Below are 23,222 nucleotides of genomic sequence, written 5' to 3' on the forward strand. Positions count from 1 at the left end.
GCTACACAGGAGATCAGACTAGATGACCACAATGGTCCCTTCTGGCCGTATTGTCTATGAACCTGTAAACCTATGAAAACAACTCATGGAGAGACTGGGTCAGATGCTGATCCCAGGACACCCAAGTACAGGCTCGATCCTGCAAAGTGCAGCGTACTCTTGCCCAAGCCAGCAAAGCACACGTACGCACATGCTGACTTCAAGCTCATTGGGCCCGATTCTTATTGATGCTAAGGCCCCTTTGCAACGTTCTGTGATGTCAATAGAATATATTGCCATGAGAAGCTCCCTTTACCCTGGCAGAGTATTGAAAAGGAGACCAATCATGGCTTTGCACCAGTTTTTAAATGGTGAAGTGACATTCAGTCAACTTGACCCCAGTGCAGTGGAAGGCACACAGGTGGTGTAAACAGCCCAGCCGGTCCTGGCCTCATGCAAAGCAGTGTGAGATAGCAGTTGGAGGACTGCCAACCGAGCATGAACAAGCAGTGGGTGCACACAAACATGAGTCTGCACTAACTCAGCACACAATGAATTTTCTACACTTTTAAAGTGAACTAAAGAAGGCGTATCAGCTGGCCAGTTAGTGCACAATAACCCCCCTGTGTAGACAAGCCCTTAGTGTAACTGAGAATCCGGCCCATTTCTTTCAGTGGAGCACTTCATGGCTTCAGGTTCGTTGCTGGATTGGGCCAAGAGAGTTCTGCAGCTTGCAAGCCGGAGTCCTAAATCTGGTGCTACTTCAGTGGTGCCACTCTAGATCGTGATCAGCTTCAGGATCAACGTACCCATGGAAAGCTGCTGGGCGGCTGGATTTCTCCTTTATTTCTATTTCCTGGACTTTGCCTGATGTGCCCCTCAGTGGAACGCTTCTGCTCAGCACCCGCATTACCATCAAGGCTGGCTCAGGTGAACTCTATCCTCCTAACTAGCATGCAATATGCATGAAGGGCCCACTGTGAGAGGATGCTTCCGAAGCAGGCAAGCCAGAGAGGCCAAGCATTAAGTAAGCTCTGTCATTTCCCCTTCTTTCATTAGATTCGCTAATTAGTCTTTCAAAGCCAGTGAGTCACCAGACTTTACTCTGACGATAAATACTAGAAACACCAGAGACCTCATCCTCCGTAAAGCAGCAAGAGAATAAATGAGACAAAAACTGCTGGAGGGGAAAATGAATCTGCATCTCTGAGTCTTCTGATAATTCTAAGGTGCTTGTGTTTTGCCTGCTGGAGATGAGGCAGGCCCATAGACCATGTTTTTTTGCCATGAAACAGGGTACGAGCAGGGACACACTCCACCTTCGGTTATCCTTACATCACTGTTAGGGCATGAGGCGCGTCTGAGCAACTGTATACGCAACATAAACTGAGGGACAACATGAAGAGTTACCTGGCACTTACTGTTCCAAGAACTAACCCTACGAGCCAAGGTAGAAAACATCTGCACATTGCAGGACCCTCCCTCCAGTTTAAAGGACTACATCAATTGTGCATTGCTTGTTATGTACATGTCGTTAATCAGGTTCTATTCAACATGCTGTTTTTACACAGGAACATAGGGACTGTCAGATTGGATCAGAACCATAGTCCAGTGAATCCAGTGACTGACAGTGGCCAGCCCAGACGCCTCAGTGATGGGCCCAGCCCAAGATCCTAGTTCCAACCTCTCCCCACATCCCCAACACCACTTCCTTCTGGACTTTGCCACCGTTGTGAGCTAGGCCTGAACTCCACATCTTAGGCCCATCTTTAGTGGTGAGTGGTCTCCTAAGGCCAGGGTGAGGATGTGGTGAAGAGTCACCACAGGTTTCACTGTTGCAGCATTGCTCAGCTCCAGAGCACAGATCAGAGCCCTGGCTGGGTCTCCTCATTCCCGGCTGTCAAGCACCTTGTGACCCCTCTAAGAAAACCAAAAACCCTTTCCCTCTAATTGTCTCCAAAGTGCTCAGCCCCCGGGTGGAGACCTGAAAGGCTTTTACCTGCCAGGATCTGAGCCAGAATCAGTTGGTGCCATCGTTAACCCACAGCCCCCAGTGCAGGGTGCTGCTTCCTCCCTCACAGAGAGGAATCCACACTGATTAAGCTTTCCCCCACCCTACCGCCGTTTTGTGCTCTGGCTGGAGAGGGGCCTGGGCCTGCCAATAGGGATGCTTACATAACCCAGCCTCCCACTGTGGTCCTCCAATCAAGCTCCTAACAGCACCCTACTGAGGGTGCAGCTAACTGGAATCTGCCATTCCAGGACGCGAGGGCCATTGGGTGCCTGGTGGGGACTCCCTCCCAGCCATCTTGCAGGCCCCGACCTCACCTGTTGGACAATTTATATTCTGCATGAATAAAAATCGCTGTCCCTCCCTGGGGACCCCGCTGAACAGGGGATGCAGAAATGGTGTGGCTATGGGCCAACACCACAGCTAGCTTCTCAAGCCAAAGAGGAGACATGCCCTGCTCTCCCTGCTCAGGCTGAATGCACCGGCGTAGGGGAAGAGACACTCCCTGGCACCAGCCTGGCTAGCTGGGCTTGGCGAAGCACTGGGGTGGGGGGTCAGGGTGCATCCTAGCACCCCCTATCTGAGGGTGAGGGGGACAGCAGGAGGACCAGCATAGCAGTGGTTCCCCTGCCCTGCTCTCACTGAGCCCAGCACACTGGTGCAGGAGGAGACAACATGGGACAGAGCTCTGTGCAGGGGACAGAGCTCTGTGCAGTGGTCAGAGCATGGGAGCGGAGAGTGAGGGAAGATGGGAGTGGAGCGCCTGCCTGCTGACTTCCTCAGTGCTTGGGAGGGAGCCTGTCGCCGATCCTTATTAAGGGCACAAGAGCAGCCTCTGCCTGGGCAAGTACATCTGCACCCCTTCCCCCACAGGTTTAGGCTGTTGAGTGGAGCTGTGCAAAAATTTTTGGACTGAGGTTTATTTTTTCACCGAAAAATGCAGATTTGGGTCAGCCAAAACATTTTGCAAATTCGTGTCAGATTTGCCTTTTGTTTCAGGTGTGTGTGTGGGAGGGGTGGGGGGTTAAAATGTTTCAAGTTTTTGACTCAAAGGGACTTTTGGTTTCAAGTTTCACTTTGATTTTTTTTTTAAATCCCCAAACTGTTTTGTTTGACCCAAACAGAATTCATTTTTGAGTTTTTGGTTCAGCTACCAAACACAGATATTTGTTATTTGCACAGCTCTGCTTATGCAGGGCATGTGATGAGGTGGGGGGAGGACATGGGAGGGGTGGAAGGAGCACAGTGGGCAGGTGGGGGCCCACAGGAGCAGCTCTGGGCTGTAGGGGAATGCAGAGTGCAGAGGGAAGGAAGCACAGATTCCCCCTTGTGCCTGTAACCTATGGGCTTGCTGTGGTTTGTAGCAGTAAAGCTCTAGACTTGCTGTATGAAGTACTCCTGGGGGAATTCTGCACCACTGCACACATGCAGAATACATGTCCCCTGCAGAATTTTTTTTTCTCTGCAGAAAATACATTCTGCCAAATAGGTGCTGCAGTTACACTTTTTTACCACTAGAGGCTGCTGTGGTGCCAGAACAGAGGGAACCTTGGTGGGAGCAGCAAGCTGCAGACAGAGAGGAGGAGAGGCTATTTACCCCACGGCGCCCTGTCCATGGGGCAAGTGAGGAGGCATAGGATGGGGGAGGGGGACAGCATGGTGCACACAGGGCTTCTGGGGGGCACACAGACTGTGGTTCAGAAGGGTTAGTGGGGCAGGGACAGACTGGAGCAGGGGCTGAATTGGCGTGGGGGTGCAGGAAAACATGGGGATGGGAGAGGAGGTGTTGCTGAGTGTGGCTGCAGGAACATATGGAATGGAGGTGGCTGAGTGGGTGTGCAGAGCCACATGGAGACAGGGGCAGCTGTGCCTGACTGAATGGGAGAGGCTAGAGGGTCAGCCAGTGTCTGCATAGGGGAGTCTCCCCAATAATCCCTCCTACTCTCAAAAACAAACAAACAAACTGTTCCATACTTCTCCCATCCACACCCAACAACCCCCCAGGTTCACTCCCAGCCTGCTTCCCAGCAATTACTTCCCTCTCCCTCAGCTCCTCTGTTACCCCTGACTTCCCCAATTCTTTGCACTGCTTCTGTATTGCAGTTTAAATGAATTATTACTCAAAGTTCTGTATTAATTCCTAGTAAGGAATCTATTAATCAAAAACATTTTCTGAATCTTTTTTTGGGGGGGTTGGTCTGTATTGTTACAGACAGACTCGCAGACGGGCATTTTGAAACAAAATACCAAAATAATTGAAACTGGCTTGATTATATTGTGTTATTTTGACAAATAAACTGCAGAATTTTAAAATATTGTGCACAGAAATTTTAATCTTTTGATGCAGAATTCCCCCAGGAGTAACAAAGAAAGCTGGAGTGGATCTGCCTTAGCAACATTCCTGCAGAACAGGTTAGTAACTTTCATTATCTGACATTTATCAACTAAATCCTGGTGCTGTGCATGAGATTGCAGCCGGAGGGGAGGGGGGGTCCATTAAAGCTGGCTTGCACTCTCTCCCCATCTGTTTATTTTGCTACAAAGTGGCAAAAAAACAACCAATCATCCCACCAGAGCCAACCCCCTTTGATGAAGTTTTGATTCACTGTGTTCGAGAACCATCATTCAGGAACCAGAATCTCGGCAGTGCACAGTGTACAAGATAAAATATATCAAGGGTTCAGGCAGGGTCAGAACAGCAAAGCTACAGTGTCTTGGCTTTGTAAGTGAGACTGAGTGTAGCTGCCCTCTGGTGACTGAGGCAGACAGACTAAAGCACCTGTTTCTACAGCCAGCTCAAGGAGTGCTAGCATGGGAAAGGCTTGATTTGTCAGAGCTTCAGGACACTGGTTCTAGTCTCACATCCCCAGGTGTGTGAGCTCTGTGGTGATAGGTCTGTTGCCTGCAACACTGGGTACATATACACTGCAATGAAAGACCCATGGCACAGCTGTGGCTGGCCTAGGTCAGCTGACTAGGGTTTGGGCTAAAAGTTGCAGTGTAGATGTTGAAGTCCAGGCTCTGAGACTCTGTGAAGTGAGGTGGTCTCAGAGCCCAAACAGCAACACTGCAATTTTGAGCTGAGCTGGGCTCTGAAACTCAGTGCTGTGGGGTTGTATTGCAGTGCAGATAGACCCACTGAGATCAGCCGGTCCCCTGGTTCTTCAAAGTTTTCTCACAGCCCTAATATATCAGCTGCCTCATTATAATTCACCTTTATCTGAAAATCTAAATGAGACTGGTGAGTGGCTAGGAAACAACTGTCTGCTCCTAGGACGAAAGGGCACAGACACGATGCTAGCTCTCCCTCAGGGACCTCTGAAATGAATCCTTATTTGAATTGCTGGAGCGACTAGCAGCCCCAGTCAGAGCGCCATTGTGCTAGGTGCTGTACAAACATAACAGAAAGGTCGTCCCTTCCCTGAAAAGCCTATAATCTGATACTTCATACGGTTCATCCCAGGATCTCAAAGCACTTTATAAACATTCATTGAGCCTCACGGCGCTCCTCTGGGATATGTGCGTTTTATTATTCACATTTCCCGGCAGGTGAAGTGCCTTCCTCAGCCATTCGGTGACAGAACTAGGATCAGAATCCAGCAATCCTGGCTTCCACTTGTCTGCTCTACTCACTAGACACCACCTCCTCCCTGCCACTTTACCTGGAAAGACATCTCATCGATTTGGGCTGTGCAACAGAGCCTGAATCTCTTACCACGGCAGACACTTCCAATCCATTTTTTTATGCGGCGTGTCAAAGTTTTCTGTTCCAGTCCCAGTTCCTATAACCTTCCACTTCAAAGCTCTCTTTAGTTATCAGACGTGCGTCACTTTTGCTCACTATCAATGATATACAGTGACAAATTTATGGCAGGTTCAATAATCCATCTTTCCGACAATGTACAAACAGTGGGAGAAGTGCCAGGAGCTCATGAGCGATAGCAAGGCCAGACTATATAAGAAACATTTAAAAAGCATCAAGTGGCAGGGACAAATTCTGCTTTCCGATCATCCACGGGCACATCCCAACTCTGATACCCTGCTCTCCCTTCTCTCTCTGGGAGCTCTGTCCATGCAAAGAGAGCAGAAAATGAAGCTACAATCCACAGGCCAGATCGGAGGGTAGAATTTTGCTCTAGAAGTAAAGGCTTTAAGCCGGTGAGGCTTAAAGATGGATTATTGAGCACACAATTAGCATTAGCAAAACACTGAGAGATCTTCAGGTGGAAAGTGCTTAGTATTATCATCTGTGTGGCCCCAGCAGCTCTGCTATTGGGAGGGATGCACCTGCCTTTTTTTAAATTTCAAACCCATTGAACAGGAGCTGAATGGATAATGTGTCGTGAAGAATGGATCATCCAGTTTCCCCCTTCTCTCACGTCCCACAATCACCTGCCAGCAGTTGAGGATTTTCTCAGCCCTCCTTGTGTCTTCACAATTATTCCATGACTAACCTAGAAGGATAATTCTTGGGGTGTGGACCAGCGGCTGGCAGGGCTGGATATCTGCAATGTGATCAACCTGGGTCGGTCTGAGTGGACACATGGCTCACAAGCTGTTGTCCCGGTTCCCTGGGACCATTCCAAATCCTAGTCACGTTAATGGGAGTCTTTCTACTGGCTTCAGTGGTCTTTGGATAAAGTCTTAATGGAGAACGACCCTCTTTCTTCAGCTCTGAGATGTGTGTGCGGAGGGCGACAGTGCTGCTGCATTGAGAGTGAGTGTGCTAGACATGGGCCTCGCCAGAACCAAAACCTGCTCAACCCCATGGAAGGCTTTCCATCGACTCCAACGGGCTCTGGGTCACGCCCTGGGTCTGGAGTGTCATGACGAGAGTGAGCTAAAATCTGGAGACTGGCATTGTATTGACTGCAAATATTGCTTTGTGATTTCCTGGCCTTTTACCGCCTGGGTGGCTGTGAGGAAGTACACGTGAGCAGCCTCGGGTGTAAGTTAACAAAGGGTTTGGTGTGGGTGTCTGCAGCACAGTCTGCAGAGGTTTCGCCTCTACTTTCACTCCTGATTCATAAATAGGAAGTGCTGCAGGAGAGCCCCACGCAGTGTGGAAAGGAGCTGGTTTGTGAGACAGCATGGGCTAAAGTCCCTCTGTACCAACAGGAGTCCTCATCTCTAGTTCCCCTGTTCCTCCTTAGTCACCTGCAGGCTCTGGTCTGTCACACAGCTGACTGCTAACATCACCTCCCTTCGAGCTGATTGCTCAGTCCTGGGATTGCTGCACAACCAGGTTTATTTCTCTGGTTCCTCTACTGTGTCTTGGCTTTGCTAATAGTGTAAAATGAGCTACAGCCGTAACAGCTTTTCCCTGCACTGTGTTTCAGGGGCGCTGGCCCTAGGCATGCCTCTCAAAGGCACATTACCACAGCAATGGGTTTCAGAGCCTGGGATGTGGGTGGTCATCCCTAGTGGTGAGTGCAGGAGCCAGGCCCAGTGGTTAGCACAGAAGTCAGGACTAGGAGTCCAGGGTCAGAGCCAGGTTACCTGGAGTGAGGTAAGGCAGGAGCAGGGTTGGGGCCAAGGCAGGCAGTATCACAGACATGAGCAAACACTTTGAGCATTCACCAAACCACTGCTGGTGCTGCTGGGTTTAAGAGCCGGTCTGTTGACTCTTCCCATCAATCAGGCTGTGTAACCACGCAGGCAGCCTTCTACAGGCCAGCTGTGCTTGTTAGGTTGCTCAGAGGCTGGCTCTGCTGCTGGCCATGATTCCTGCCAATGGGCAGACCCATCAGCCCTAAGTATCTGGGACAAAGAGGAGATTATCTGTAATTCCGCTACATTTCACCAGCAACTGGGCACAGGATTCCTCATCACTTCCTGCCCTAACGTGCAGCTCAGCGCTGTTAGTGTATAATGACTGCTACATTCCCCCTTAGAGATAGTGTACCAATGTACTACAAGGAATTAGCTAGTGTGTCTGTGAGCCATTTTCCTCTACCGGATGGAATCAGAAATGCTCCGCTGTGTGAGACAGGCCCTCTACCACCAATTCCTAAGGGAGATCTTCCTTTAGCTCTGTTGCTAGGGGCCTTCTGCCCATGGTGTTAGGATTACTGACCACCTCAAAGTGATAAGTGACTACCGATTTGTTACAATGCAGTACACATGCACACCCAGTCACCTTAGGGTCTTGTTCTTTGCAGGACATGTGCTATCCAAATGTAATCACTCTTATTATGATGCTCCGGCCGAGCCCGTTGCTAATTTGCTCCGCTTTCACCAAATGTGTTTCACTGCACTGCCAGATAATGGGGCGAGTAATGAAAATAATGGTATGAACGGCTTATCCACTTCGGCTGTCATTCACTCATATTATAGATTTTAAATGCAGCCCTGAAATCCTGCATTTATTTAAGCGTCACTTCTGGCACCAGACTAAAAGGACAAGGCTGATGGTTTTACAGCTGCTCTTATAAGTAACAACTTGGACTTAATGAAGGTTTCATTAGCTGAGGACACAAGTGTCATGGCCAGAAAATGGAGCTACTTCTAGAGTGTAAAGTTTCAAGCTCCAAAGTCCATGAAAGTCCATGGGAGCTAGGCTCCTAAGTCACTTAGGTGCTTTTGAAAATCTTACCTATGGTCTATTGATCTGAGCAGAGCACTGGAAGGCAGAAATTCCTGGAAAAAGAACCCCCTGCTCTGATGAAAACTCCCTCTGTAACCTTGGGAAAGTCCCACTGATTTCAATGGGAGACAGATGCCTAAATAGCTTTGAGCATCTGGTACTTAGCCACCAGTTTTCCAAACTGGCCTCTGCTTTGGTTGAAAAGTTACGGTTGTCTGGATGTTGTGGTAATGGATGGGTGGGTGGGGGGTGAGGTGTTCCATGTAGCTGTATGGGTTTTTCCTGATTGTTGTGGTTTAGTTGGGCATTATTTGTCTTTAGCAACCTCCACTGCATTTAAGAATGTATACAGTGCCGTACGGGTCTGAGAGTACCAGTAATTTCGCATCCAGCAACGTAGCCTGGCTGGCTGGTGCATGGTTTTCTTAGTACATTTCATTTTGTTCCTATATGGTGCTTTGTTCACCCTCTGATTCTCTGTTATTTACTGTACCTGGAAAATACAGAGGTGACATTCACTAGCGATGACATATGGAGGAACAGAGCTGCTTCATGGACCTCCAGACACACGAATAGCCCATTTCTGACCTCATTTGAAAACACTTTGCTTTAAAAATTGTTCCAGTCAGCCCCTAACCTGTCGCTCCTGGCTCCTGTGAGCGTTAGATAAGGACCAAGGGATTGTAAGTCCCCGTTGAGTTGTGCCAGTGCTCTTTGGACTATAAGGGGCACAGAGAAAATAATTGTGCAGCAAGGTTGAGTGTCTGTTACATGGAATTGCAAGTGAAGAATTTCCTTTTGGCTCCGAATGATGGGGGGGGGGCGCCCATCCCAGGGGAGTGGAGAGTAGAACTGTGGATGAGAGGACACAGACCTCCAATATTCCACAAAAGTCTCCTTGTGCCATTTAATTCTGATTCAGTCAAGAGAAGCCAGTGAATATGTACGGAGGTTTAAAATAGCGGAGTTAGTCCTGACCATGGTCTAGGCCAGGACACTGGACTGGAGGGACCCCGGTCTGATCCCACTGGGCAGTTCCTGTGTTCCATTTCTGATGGGAAAAGAGATGGCCCCATCAGCGGGCCTGTGATCACACCATCCTGCTCAGACAGCCAGGCATCCCAAGGCACTTTGCACATGACAACGCTAGATAGCAAGATCAATAACGTATTACTGGAGCAAAATGACCTCTCAACAGGCCCCATTTCAACCATGCAACCCAAAGAAGAGAACAAGTGTTGATCTAAACCCAGAGACAATCTGATCATCACACACTGTCCTGGGGAAGAGAGCATCACTAATGAGGAGTGTAATAGCTACAGACTTTCACTGCATACAGCTTTGATGGAAACATTTAGACAGCCGCCAGCCAGCTGGGTATGACTCACAACAGCGCTGGGAGCAGGTCTGTGTTTCTAGTGAGCTACATCATAGAATCATAGGACTGGAAGGGACCTTGAGAGGTCATCTAGTCCAGTCCCCTGCACTCATGGCAGGACTAAGTATTATCTAGCCCATCCCTGGCAGGAGTTTGTCTAATGTGCTCTTAAAAATCTCAAATAATGGAGATTCTGCAACCTCCCTAGGCAATTTATTCCAATGTTTAACCGCCCTGACAGGAAGTTTTTCCTAATTTCCAACCTAAACCTCCCTTGCTGCAATTTAAGCCCATTACTTCTTGTCTCCCTAATGCTTGTAACAACCTTTTATGTACTTGAAAACTGTTACCATGTCCCCTCTCAGTCTTCTCTCCTCCAGACTAAACAAACCCAGTTTTTTCAATCTTCCCCCATAGGTCGTGTTTTCTAGACCTTTAATCATTTTTGTTGCTCTTCTCTGGACTTTCTCCAGTTTGTCCATATCTTTCCTGAAATGTGATGCCCAGAACTGGACACAATACTCCAACTGAGGCCTAATCAGCATGGAGTAGAGAGAAAGAATTACTTCTCATGTCCTGTTAATACATCCCAGAATGACATTTGCTTTTTTTGCAACAGCATTACAATGTTAACTCATATTTAGCTTGTGATCCACTATGACCCCCAGATCCCTTTCCGCAGTACTCCTTCCTAGGCAGTCATTTCCCATTGTGTATGTGTGTAACTGATTGTGAGTACTTTGCATTTGTCCTTATTGAATTTCATCCTATTTACTTGAGACCATTTCTCCAACTTGACAAGATCATTTTGAATTTTAATCTCATCCTTCAAAGCACTTGCAACCCTCTCCCAGCTTGGTATTGTCCACAAAATTTATAAGTGTACTCTCTATGCCAGGGGTAGGCAAGCTATGGCACGTGTGCCAAAGGTGGCACGCAAACTGATTTTCAGTGGCACTCACACTACCCAGGTCCTGGCCACCGGTCGGGGGGGCTCTGCATTTTAATTTAATTTTAAATGAAGCTTCTTAAACATTTAAAAAACCTTATTTACTTTATATACAACAATAGTTCAATTATATATTATAGACTTACAGAAAGAGACCTTCTAAAAAAGTTAAAATGTATTACTGGCACGCAAAACCTTAAATTAGAGTGAATAAATGAAGACTCGGCACACCACTTCTGAAAGGTTGCTGACCCCTGCTCTATGCCATTATCTAAATCACTGATGAAGATATTGAACAGAACCAGACCCTGAACTGATCCCTGTGGGACCCCACTTGATATGCCCTTCCAGCTTGACTATGAACCAATGATAACTACTCTCTGAGAATAGTTTTCCAACCAGTTATGCACCCACCTTATGGTAGGTTGTGTTTCCCTAGTTTGTTTATGAGAAGATCATGTGAGACATTATCAAAAGCCTTACTAAAGTCAAGATATACCGCGTCTACTGCTTCCTCCCATCCACAAGCCTTGTTACCCTGCCAAAGAAAACTACTGGTTTGGCTTGACATGATTTGTTCTTGACAAATCCATGCTGACAGTTACTGCTACTGGGGTCATGATGAAAGACGCCTGATTGATTGGCAATCCCAGGGACTGAGGTTCTCTTTACACTGTGAGCTGCCGAGAGTTGCTGAGTGCTTTCAATTCCCATTGCAATCAGTAGGAGTGGAGACCTGGCGGAATCAGCCCTTTGTCCACATCCACAGGGAACATAAGCAGCATACATTCCCCTTCCCCTACAGTGTTGTGCCACAGCCTTGCCATAGAGGAACCATAGGTAGGAATGGGGGGGTGGGGAGAGGGTGTCAGGCAGCCACTGAGAGGTCACTGCATGCATCCCTAGCTGGGTGGCCTTGTGGTTTTGGCAGTGGATTTGGATACAGGTGACTCCAGTTCAGCCACAATTTTCCTGTCTGACCTTGGGCAGGTCATTGCCTTGTTCTGTGCTTCAGTTTCCCCAATTGTAATATGGGGATAATGATGCTTCTTTTTGTCTATTTCATCTGTAAGCTCTTCATGGCAGGGTCCATTGCTCCCTATGTGTTTGTACAGCACCTAGCACAGCCAACTCTGATCTCTGTTGGGGCTTCTAGGAACTGCTGTAATATAAATACTCATGAGGGAGAAGGGGTGATGTACCTCAGTCACAATCCTACCACTTAACCATGAGAAGAGAACCCATAGGACCCAAGCGTGCTCAGCCCATCACAGATTTGGCCTCATAGAGACCTCCTGGCATGGGGAGGCCCATCACTAAGGAGCACAGGTGGGACAACCCAGTTGTCCAGTCATCTACCAGCGACAGCTGTTTGATTTCTGTGGTTCTATGGCATCACTTCACCCTCTGCTACCGTGCCACAACTCCTGGGGTGCAACCCACCTGCCACCCTGGATCTGTCACACTGCTCCTGTTGAAACCCCAGGGAGAGACCATGGAGGCTGAAGGCAGCAACCAGGGAATCATTGTTCACAACCAAATGCTTGCAGCAAAGGCCAGTAGATGCTTAAGGACCAAAAATGATCAGGGGCAAAGTTTTACCTTTCATCCTTTGGTAGCACAGCGCCCCCTAGCACCTTGCAGGGACATTACCTCCAGGTCTAATTCAACACCCTGATTTTTCCTTAGAGGCCTCCTACCTAACAACAGATCTACAGCCCAAGCTGGACACTCCCACACATTGATGCAGGAACTCCACACACCTCTACTTAAAACAGCCCTGGTGACATGTGGCTAAGCCTACACCACTGTCCCAGGAGGTCACACATTCTGCCGAGGGTGGGAATCAATTGCAAAAGCTGAGCCAAATTCTCCAGAAGTCTTAAGAGCTGCCAAATGTTATAATTTTTGTTGCTCAGCCAGCAATCTCTTTGCCAGAGCCAGTGGTTTGTCCGGGAGGGTGAGCGTGTGTGTGCTGGGGGCTGGTGCCATGGCACTGAGCCAACAGGAGCCCTCAGAGCAGTCTGAAATGCTGGCACAGTCTAGGCAGACATTACTGCTACCCCAAAGCTACTGTGATTGTGTATGACAGGAAATATGGGACCCCAAAGGGCTCATGCGATTCTTGGATGCATAAATGGAAATCTCAAATAGAAGTAGAGAGGATATTTTACCTCTGTATTGTGCACTGGTGTGATTGCTGCTGGAGTGTTGTGTCCAGGTCTGGTGCCCACCATTCAAGAGGGATGTTGATAAATTGAAGAGGTTCAAAGAAGAGCCACGAGAATGAATAAAGGATTAGAAAATATGACTTATAGTGATAGACTTAGCTTACCAGAGAGAAGGTTAAGGGATGACTTGATCACATAAGGATGGCCATACCGGGTCAGACCAATGGGTGGCGTTTGGGGGGCTGAAAGGGGTCGGGGTTGGGGTTTATTGGGAAGAAGGAAGGTAAGTGTTTGGGTTTGGTGCAGAAAGGGGTCATATGTGGAGTTTAAGGGTTGAGGGAGTATCAGTGTTGGGAGAATTCAGGGGAGAAGGGGGTCAGTTTGGGGAATTTGAGGGAAGTAGAAGAGGTCAGTGTTGGGTTTTGGGGGTAGAATGGAAGTCACTTTTGGTGTTTGGAGTAGAATGGGGTCAGTTCATTGGATAGAAGGGGGCTCAGCAATGGAGTGTGGATACAGAAGGAGGGTCAATGTTGGGGTGTGTTGGATCAAAGGGGGGTCAGTGTAGAGCAGAAGGGGGGCAGTGTTGGGGTGTGGGGTGGAAGGGGGTCGGTGTGGAAGGTTGAGGTGTAAGGGATGGTCAGTGTTGGGTGGAAAAGGGTCAGTGTTGGGGTATGGGGTGGAAATGGGGTCAGTATTGAGGTTTGGGGGGGAAGGAAAGGTCAGTGTTGGGGTTTTAGGGTGGAAGGGAATATCTGTGTGTGAGTGTTGGTCTCACAGTGCAAAGGCTTTGTTGAGGAGGAAGGTTTTGCAGCATTTTCTGAAGACAGTCAACCTCTGGATTCACATGATCTCCGTAGCACAGCTGGATCCTATGGTCTCTGCGACAGAGTGCTAGCTGTAGAACCCTGGTCACTTGTGTCACAGAGAAGATATACTGGCTTAACTGGGAGAAATTAACCTATTATGGTGGAGATTGTTGACACTTGGGGGCAATGGCTGGACTAAGGAAGTAATTAGTTCAATAAGGGAAGATATGTAATTGGCAGAAGGCGGAAGTGGGGAGCTCAGAGAATGGCTGGATGGAAGGCTCCAGAGAAAGGAGGAAAGTGTGAGCCAGGTGTGATGTCAGGATTGTGAGAGGGAAAGTTAAGATGAAACTAGAGTCAGGAATTTTGCAGAGATACATTTTTTGTTGGAAAATGCTGATTCATCAAACCAAAACTTTTCAAGGAAAGTACTTCATGTAGGAAGGAAAAATCAAATGCACAACTACAAAATGGGGAATAACTGGCTAAGTGGTAGAAATGCTGAAAAGGATCTGGGGGTCATAGTGGATCACACATTGAATATGAGTCAATGTGATGCCGTTGCAAAAGAGGCTAATGTCATTCTGGGATGTATTAACAGGAGGTAATTGTCCCATTCTACTGAGCACTAGTAAGGCCTTAGCTGGAGTACTGTGTCCCAGTTCCGGCTGCCACACTTTAGGAAAGATGTGGACAAACTGGAGAGAGTGCAGAGGAGAGCAACAATGATAAAATATTTAGAAAATGTGACCTATAGGAAAGGTTAAAACAACTCAGTATGTTTAGTCATGAGAAGGGAAGAGCTCATAACAGCCTTCAAATATGTTAAGGACTGTTATAAAGAGGACAGTGATCAGTTGTTCTCCACATCTACTGAAGGTAGGACAAGAAGTAATGGGCTTAATATGCAGCATACAGATTTGGGTTAGATATTAGGAAAAACTTCCTAACTCTATGGGTAGTTAAGCTCTGGAACAGGCTCCCAAGAGAGGTTGTGGAATCCCCGTCACTGGAGGTTTTTAAGAACAGGTTGGATAAACACTTGTCAGGATGGTCTGGGTTTACTTGGTCCTGCCACAGTGCAAGGGGCCAGACTTGATGACCTCTTGAGGTCCCTTTCAGCCTTACAGTTATGTGATCATCCCCATTTCACAGGGGGAGAAACAGGTACAGAGTGGGGAAATGAGGTTCCTGAGAAAACAGCAAATGAGCAGCTGCATCTGGAAGAGAACCTTGGAGTCCCGCACCCTCTCCTTGGTTCACTGCTCTAACCACTAGCCCACACTCCCCACACTGTTATGTAGCAGCCGATAAGAGAGCTGCTGCTGTGTATCTGAAGCCCAGCTACCTCTCCCAGGATGTAGATTTCTGTGGTGGCATTGATCACACGGTTGCGTACTTGAATAAATAGACACCATCTACTCGGCATAAATATTCTGGATAAATGGATAACCATCAATCTCCCCAGCACAGCTGTTGCCAGAACTGCCAGCCCTGAGATGCTCACTTGGGGAACTGTAAAGCAGAAGCTAATAATATTTAGCAGCATCGTGAACGTGTAAATCCCTGAATCTTGCCCTCATCTTCATTATTCACCATGATGGTCTCAAGAATCAAATTAACAATGACCCATTAGAGCCAGGAGGGGATCATTTTTCAAAGGCAGTCACAGCTTTGGGGGGCTCTGGGGACTGATGTGTTATCTTTTAATACTTTCTCCACCCAGAGAGACAAGCTAGGACGTTTCTCATTTACTCTAACCCCGTCATCCACCCCTTCCCTCATCTGCGTCCCCAAAGGCGCTGGAGTTTTGCCACCTCTGTGCTCTCGCAGCACAAACTCCCGCCTGAAAGAGCTGGTGTGAGCTGATTTTGTGAATGAACAGAGAACTCTTGGTTCCCAGCCAGGTTTTCCTACTCATGAGCATGATCACCTGCTTCCTCCAGTGCCTGCCACTATTACAGCCCTATGGCTGAGCAGAAAAGGACTGCTTTGAAAATGCCTATTGCCTTCACCCTGCCAATGAGCTATGCAGGCACCCCGAGACCCTCCCCCCATGCCACCAACAACCCCCTAGCCCTAGGGGGGGAGGATGGGAAAGTCCCTGACTTACCCTTGTGAAACTTTCAAGGTGATGAGAAAAACCATCAGAGGCACACAACATTTCTAAACACCCATCCCCCTCTGATTGCTATGTACCCCCATCATAGTCACTAGCAGGGGTGGGCGTAGAGAAGGGAGCTAGGAGACCAGTCCAGCTGAGGTCCAGCTCAGACAGAGTGTTATCCATCAGCAGGCTCTGCAGGCATTGAGTGCGGATTTGAGTCCGTTGCCTGAAGAGGTGGCTGAGCTCTCTCATCGGGCAGGGATCTCAGGGGATGCCTGGCTGCTCCACATGCATGCAAAGCATTCTCACCTTTGGCTGGGTCTGCAGCTGTCCACTTGGTTGTCTCCAGTGATCCATACCTGGTAGGCGTCCTGCTCTCCTTTTCCATCCTAACACCTTTCTTATTTGTAATAAGACTCTAAGAAAAGGTGTTTTTTTAAAAAAGCAAATCCTCCTGAGCCCAGAATTCCTCAGGCAGATGCACTTCTAAGGAGCCAGTTCCAGAGGGAAGCCAGAGCCCACCCTTTGAAAAGAAATGTATTAAAAGAGAGAAAGAGAGAGATCAAATCAGAAAAGAAAAGAGAAGCCTGACACCTGCCTGGCAGCTGCTGTCTGATGATTAGCCGTTGAGATGCTTTTGCAAAGCTGCACGAATATGAAATAGACCAGAAGCAGCAGGAGGCGAGATATAAGTGTTCATTATTGGACAGAGGGGCTCCCTCTGGTGGAAGCAAGGACAAGAAGCTTTCTTGTTAGTCCTTTCTATACGTATAGGAGCCCTGTTACTATAATGCTGCACCTCACAACATCCCTGCGAAGTTGGGCAGTGCTATTATCCCATACTTTAAAGAGTGGGAATTGAGGCACAGAGAGACAAAGAGGGAGATTTTTCAAAGGCATAAATGGCACTTGCCTCCCATTGAAAGTCAATGGGAATTTAGTATCAGAGAGGTAGACGTGTTAGACTGTAGCCACAAAAACAACGAGGAGTCCGGTGGTACCTTAAGGACTAACAGATTTGTTTGGGCATAAGCTTTCGTGGATAAAAAACCCAAAGAAGTAGGTATTTTACCCAAAAAGCTTATGCCCAAATAAATCTGTTAGTCTTTAAGGTGCCACCAGACTCCTCATTGTTTTAATGGGAATTTCATGCTTAAGTGACTTTGAAAATCTTCCCCCCACCTGGCTTTCCCAAGGTCGCACAGGAACCCTGTAGAAGAGCAAGGACTTGAAGCCAGGTCTCCCAATATGCCAGCTAACCTAACCACTGGGGCATCCTGTGCTCCTACACTTCTACAACTCACCTCAAGACACATCCAACAGAGGCCGAGTTGAAGCAGTAACCATTCTGCTATCAACTCCAGAGTTATCTCCTCCCTGGACAAGACCACACTAAATATGGGAAAGTCACTCAAGCTGTCTGTCTGTCTCTCTGACCGGAAATTCCATCCCAACTTGAGGAAACTTTTATCAAAACTGGTATGACAAATCAGCGCCTTCCAGCCACACACACACACAAAAAAAGTTTTGCCCAAGAATTCCCAACCAGCTCTACCCACAACACAATAGCAAATGTGCTTGGTTCTTAGTCTAGTGCTGATGTGCAGGCAAGCCAGGCAGTTATGTGCGGAGAGTCAGGCTGACACATAAACAGGGATTTTTGTAAAGGGCAGAAGGAAACCAGAGAAATCCCACCACTAAATCATCTGTTCCCTGTTGCTGTACAGTAACTCTCCAGTCAGAGAGACGAGTTTACTTGCCCCACCCATCACCCTATGGCATTGAGGTCTCTCTGTGAGTCTTCCCACCCCAACTGCTCCTCACAGCGCGGTGACCTTCATTTATTGTTAATAATTAATAGGCACCTCAGCCACAGACCAACCTCACTGCACTAGGCGCTATACTGACACAAAACAGTCCCTGCCCTTTATTTGTGAAATTCCTGTATATCTGTTAAGTGCCCAGTGCCCCTCATATACTCTCCCCCAAAGACCCTGAGTATCGAATACCCTAAGTGTGCTGGCTTCTGTACCCATGTCTGTTGACAGCTCCTTCCATCTGCAGCTCACAATCCTTCCAATCCAGCATTTCTGAATCTGGGGTCCCCAAGGGTACTCCAGGGGCCCTGTTGATCAACCCCTCCCACTCCCTCAACTCCTCCCAGCAAGTCCAGCAGCACAGCGGGGCTAAGGCAGGCTTCCTACCTGCCCTGGCTCCACAACTGCTCCCAGAAACGGCTGGCACATTCCTGCGGCCCCGGGGGTGGGGGGGAAGGGAGGGTGGCAGGGGGTCTCTGCAAGCTGCCCCCACCCCGAGCACCAATTCCACATTGGCCAGGAACTGCAGCATGGCCTGTGACCTCCCTCCTGGAGCCTTTCTTCCTCCTTCATTCTCCTGGAGATCCAGTGCCTTCAGCAGGTGACCAGCTTCTGGTGCCTCTCTGGCTTGCAGAGCACAAGACTCAGGCTAACTTAAAGGTCGGCTGCCTCCCTGCAGATTCCTATTTAATTTGCTGGTCCCAGGCCAGATTCTTACACTTGTAAGTTTCCCAGCATATCCCCACAGATTTCCCATTTGAGTTCTCTGTCCCCAGGCTTCCTGTTGCTTCCGAATGGGATCTCTAGGTACTGAGCCTGCTGCCCAGTTCCTCCCCATGCCTCTACAGCCAGGAAGGCTCGTGACACTTACAATCCCTCCCCTGAGCCCATCCTGTGTTTTGTGTAATAGAACTATGGGCCTATTAGGATTTTGGCACACCACATCTTTATAAACCTCCTCTAGGTCCTTAAACCCCACTGTGCCTGGGTCCTGTGGGACATGGTAGGCATTAGGGGCTACTAAAGGCACCTTTCCCAGTACAGTTAGAAAAACAGATCTTTTCATGCCACTATCTTCAACAGCATCTGCATGGAAAGACAGCAAAACTCTAGCCAGATTCTTCTTTTGCATTAAACTGGAGGCCCTTCCAAGTCCCATAAGTGGTCATTTTACCATTTGTCTGCTTTTAAGTTCTCTTCTCAGAACACCAACACAAGGACTCTGGTTATGCTTTAACATGAAAGAAAGCCCTAATGTGTGGATCTTCTGTGACACGTGCATCTGAACTGAAAACAAAATGGCAGTTGCCTCCTGAAGACAATGAATTCCTAGAACTGTAAAGGAGTGTTACGCAGAAAACAAAGTAGCAACAAGTACATACCCCACTGCTTGGACCTCAGCCCTCTCTGTCTGGATGCCCTGTTGCTTCAAGCTACCACACGTGTGAGCTAAAAAACTTCAATGAGAGTCCCTGAGGACTTCAGTTCTCCTCTTATCATACACAAGGATAATCATCTTGGCTAGAGCTAGTGTGATAAACATCGGAGATATCTGTATTATATTTTATAAATAGTGTATGTATTTCTGCCTCTATGATTACTATTGTGCTGTCTGGTGCATTTGGGCAAAGAGTTAACTCAATTGTGGGTTGTTTTAGACCTCTCCAGTGTTATGACCACAGCATACACCTAGAGAAGTGAGAGAAGTTTGCAGCATAACTACTGAATTTTGTAAAATTGAGAACAACAAACATGAACCTCAAAACACAGAGAAAACAAGCTGCTCCCTAAGGCAGAGAGAGAGTTTAATTGATTTAAGCTAATTCTTTCCAGACTGATGCTGCTCACACACTTTGATACAGAACCACCTGGGCCTGCAAGAAGCAGGAAACCTCCCCACTCTTAAAGTGATAGCTTGCAATCCACAACTGCAGATAGTGAATCTCTCTCAATTGCAGGTCTTAACAAACAAATCCACTGCTGGAAGGCTGCCTCTGTTCCCCTTGGAGAGATGCATAAATCAGATTGACCAAGTTCAGGGGTCTCAGGACAGGCAAAGGCATTTTGATATGGATCAAAAGACGGTGGTGGAACTCTGTGGGTGAGACACTGACAGAGAATCACACTGAGACCATGGCAGCAGCTGCAGGGGCACAGTCAGTCTTGCCCAGCTCCAGTGCTGTAGGTGCCTAGGACAAGTGGACCTACTGAAACTGGAAAAGGTTCAGATTTAGGTAAGATAATGTGTGTATAGGCCTCTTGTTGTTTTAACCCTTTCATCCCTATGTTCCTCTGGATAAATACATACTTTATTCTGAAGAGACTGCATTTTCATACTGCAGAAAGGAAGTCTGTAACAGACACAAAACCCAGAGGACACAGCACTGGTGAATATGGGTGCTGTGACTTAGGGACTCAGTCTAAAAGTGGGATGAATCATGGAATTCGACCCTGAAAGAAATACAGGTGTAGGCCCTAGTCCCTTGGAAGGGTGCCCATGGACAGAAGGAATGAGTGTTCAATGGTAAAACTCACGCTGGAACCATAACAGCTGGTCAAAAATTTTCCAGCAAAACTGTTTTGCCATGGAAAACGGGGCTTTCTACAAACCAAGTTTTTTGGAAAAAAGTACTGGCTTTCTGGAAAATTCTTTTGATTTTTTTTGTAAAACCAAACAACTGATAACCAGACAAATTTTGTTTTTTTGGCCCAAACCCCAAATATTTTTATTCCAAAATCCCACTGCAGTGCCTCATGGGAGTTGTAGTTCAGTTGCCTCATTCCCCCATTCTCTATAGGCTGGACTCCCAAGCTGAACTCCACGTTCTATGATGCATGGCAGCCATGTCATGGGAATGATGCACTACCTCCCCTCACCAAAAGGGAAAACCATGATGTATCATGGGAAATGTAGGCCAAGTGGGGAGCCCAGTCTAAGGAGGAGAATGGGAACATGAGGTACCCAAACTACAACTCCCATGAGGCATCATAGCAGAATTTCAGAATCAAAATATTTCAATTTTGGGCAAAAAGATTGGTGTTTGATTTTTTTGCCCCAAATTTTTTTCCCACAAGGGGAAAAAAACTTTTTCAACCAGCTCTAATTCTGGGAAAGCAGAAAGCAATGAGAAAGACCAATTTCCTGTGTAGACTAGTAGAGGCAGCCTGACATGTTTACAGTTTAACTCTGGGTTTCTAGACTACAAAATGAAAGCCTGCACCTTGCATTGCCACAGTTGGGTTGGACTTTGTCTTGCAGAGGAATGGTTAGGAGTTAATTGTGATACAGGAAAGAGTTGATTAGAGATATGGATGTGACAGTCTGCACTCCTATGTTCACCCCTTTTGCAGGACTATGATAAATTTTGTACAAAGTATGCCTTGTGAGGTATCATTTGAAAACTCGTAATTTGCTGATCATTATTGTCCTGGTAAAATACATGTGGAAACATTGCATGTAAAGTTATAAGATTCCTCTGTATGGTATTACTAAGACATGTTTCAAGTCTGGGAGAGCAGTCACAAACCAGTTTCCCAGAAACAAAAGTCTACCTAGTGATTCAGCCAGGTGTCAACAAAATGAAATTGACCATCACCCAAGTAAGTGGCCAATCTTTGGCAGGAAAGAGGATATGGGCAAAAATCTACATCTTGACAAAAAATCAGCTGGGGGTTCCCGTTCACACAGACTTGCTGCCTCCTGAACCTCAGCTGGAGATGATTCTCAAACTATAAGAAGGGAGAGCAGACAACCCAAATTTTCTCTCCCTTTCTCTCTACCCATAGCATCAATAACACTTGAAGAACAAAGGAAGCAGCATTGGCCTGGGGGAGGGATTCTGAAGGAAAGAAATTCAGCCAGTAAGACTGCTGAAACATGTGGCAAGAGAGATTTTTTCTTTGAATTCATTGAGCTTGTTAAGTTAGGTATCAGTTGTGCTTTATTTTTATTTTCTTGTAACCAATTCTGACATTTATGCCTTATTACTTGTAGTCACTTAAAATCTTTTCTAGTTAATAAATTTGTTTTACTGTTTTTCTAAACCAATGTGTTTGGGAAACTCCATTTGGGATAATAGGATTTCTGCATACCGTTTTCTATTAATAAAATGACATTTTATATGAGCTTGTATTGTCCAGGAGAGAGCTGGGCAGTACAAGATGTACATTTTTGGGAAAAGTCTGGGACTGGGAATTTACTGGCGTTGCTCTGCAGTGTAATTCATGAGTGGCTGGCCGTAACACTCATACAACATAACTGGGAGTAACACACATGCTGAAGGCTGTGTGAAAGCAAAGCAGTGTAAAAGGCACCCCAGGGTGGAGAACAGAGGGGGGGGGGAACTGTTCATTGCTCTAGATCGTACCCTAGGTAATGCCACACTGGAAAGGATTTATTCTTACACTAACTTAGAGTTTAGGAAAGACCCAGTATTCTGTTTGGACAATGAAGGACAGAGCAAAGCTGAGCCCAACAGATGTATTTAAAATGAAGGCACTTTATTATTAATTATTATTATTATTAAAAACAGGAGACAAGGGAATTCTGCTTTTGTGTCCCAGCCAAGTTCAACAAGGGAGGCTCTTGTAATCAAATGCTGGAGTTAACATTTACAATGCACCTCAAAGGCAGGTATGTGTATGGGGAGTGTCAATAGGTAAGCTGGTGTTCTGGGAACCATTCCTTCCAGAGGCTCATGACCCTCAGCACAGGAGACAGGGAGATGTGCAGAAAGAAGATGTGTCAGCGTTTTATAAATATTCTCTAACTTAAGAGTGAGGGAAAGATGACCTGGCACTGGACTGGATCTCACAAGCCGTGGGTTTAATTCCAGGCTTTGTCAGAGACTCCATGTGTGGCCTTGGTTTAATTGCTTCACCTCTGTGTGTCTCGTTTCCTCTCTGTAACGCACGGAGAATACTGACCTAGCTCTCAAGAATATTGTGAAGCTAAATCCATTAGTGTTTGAGAGGACTCAGACAATAGTGAGGAGAGTGCCATAGAAAAGCTTGAGTGAATAAATGGGTAGATGTAGACAAGAAAACATCCATTACAGCTAAATTTCAGGCATTTAGTATCAAACTATTTTTTATTCCAAGGAATTCTTTTGTTTAGTTGAATGTAAATTGAATTGTAATGGACTGTTTCATCTGGGGAAACCACTGGATGGGGGCTCTTGAGCAAAGTGACCTCCATTCTCTTAAGGGAGGCAGAGAAAGATGAGCATGACAGCTGCACATGTGCAAGTCAAGGGGAAAGAGAAGGCAGTGTGGTCTCCCCTCTGAAGCAGTGCTGCAGAAGGCGCTGCAGGTACTGCTGGGACACAAAAGAGTGAAATGATCTGTCCTACAGGTACAAGGCCCCATCATAGGAAAAGATTCGGTGATCCCGATCCAGATGCAGTGTTACCAAGTTAG

General features: G+C 47.1%; 1 protein-coding gene across 2 annotated transcripts in view; it reads right to left on the bottom strand.

Moving 5' to 3' along the window:
- Positions 1-16,624, bottom strand: part of LOC123347057 (bMERB domain-containing protein 1-like) — a 55,412-nt gene extending 38,788 nt beyond the window's left edge. For both annotated transcript variants that reach the window (XM_044984496.1, XM_044984497.1), the window contains exon 1: positions 16,297-16,624. In XM_044984496.1, coding sequence (XP_044840431.1) covers positions 16,297-16,375 — 79 coding nt within the window. In that variant the 5' untranslated portion in view covers positions 16,376-16,624. The remainder of the gene's footprint in view (positions 1-16,296) is intronic.
- Between the last annotated feature and the right edge of the window lie 6,598 nt (positions 16,625-23,222).

This window comes from Mauremys mutica, chromosome 12 (assembly GCF_020497125.1).
Source record: "Mauremys mutica isolate MM-2020 ecotype Southern chromosome 12, ASM2049712v1, whole genome shotgun sequence".
NCBI classification, from domain to species: domain Eukaryota; kingdom Metazoa; phylum Chordata; order Testudines; family Geoemydidae; genus Mauremys; species Mauremys mutica.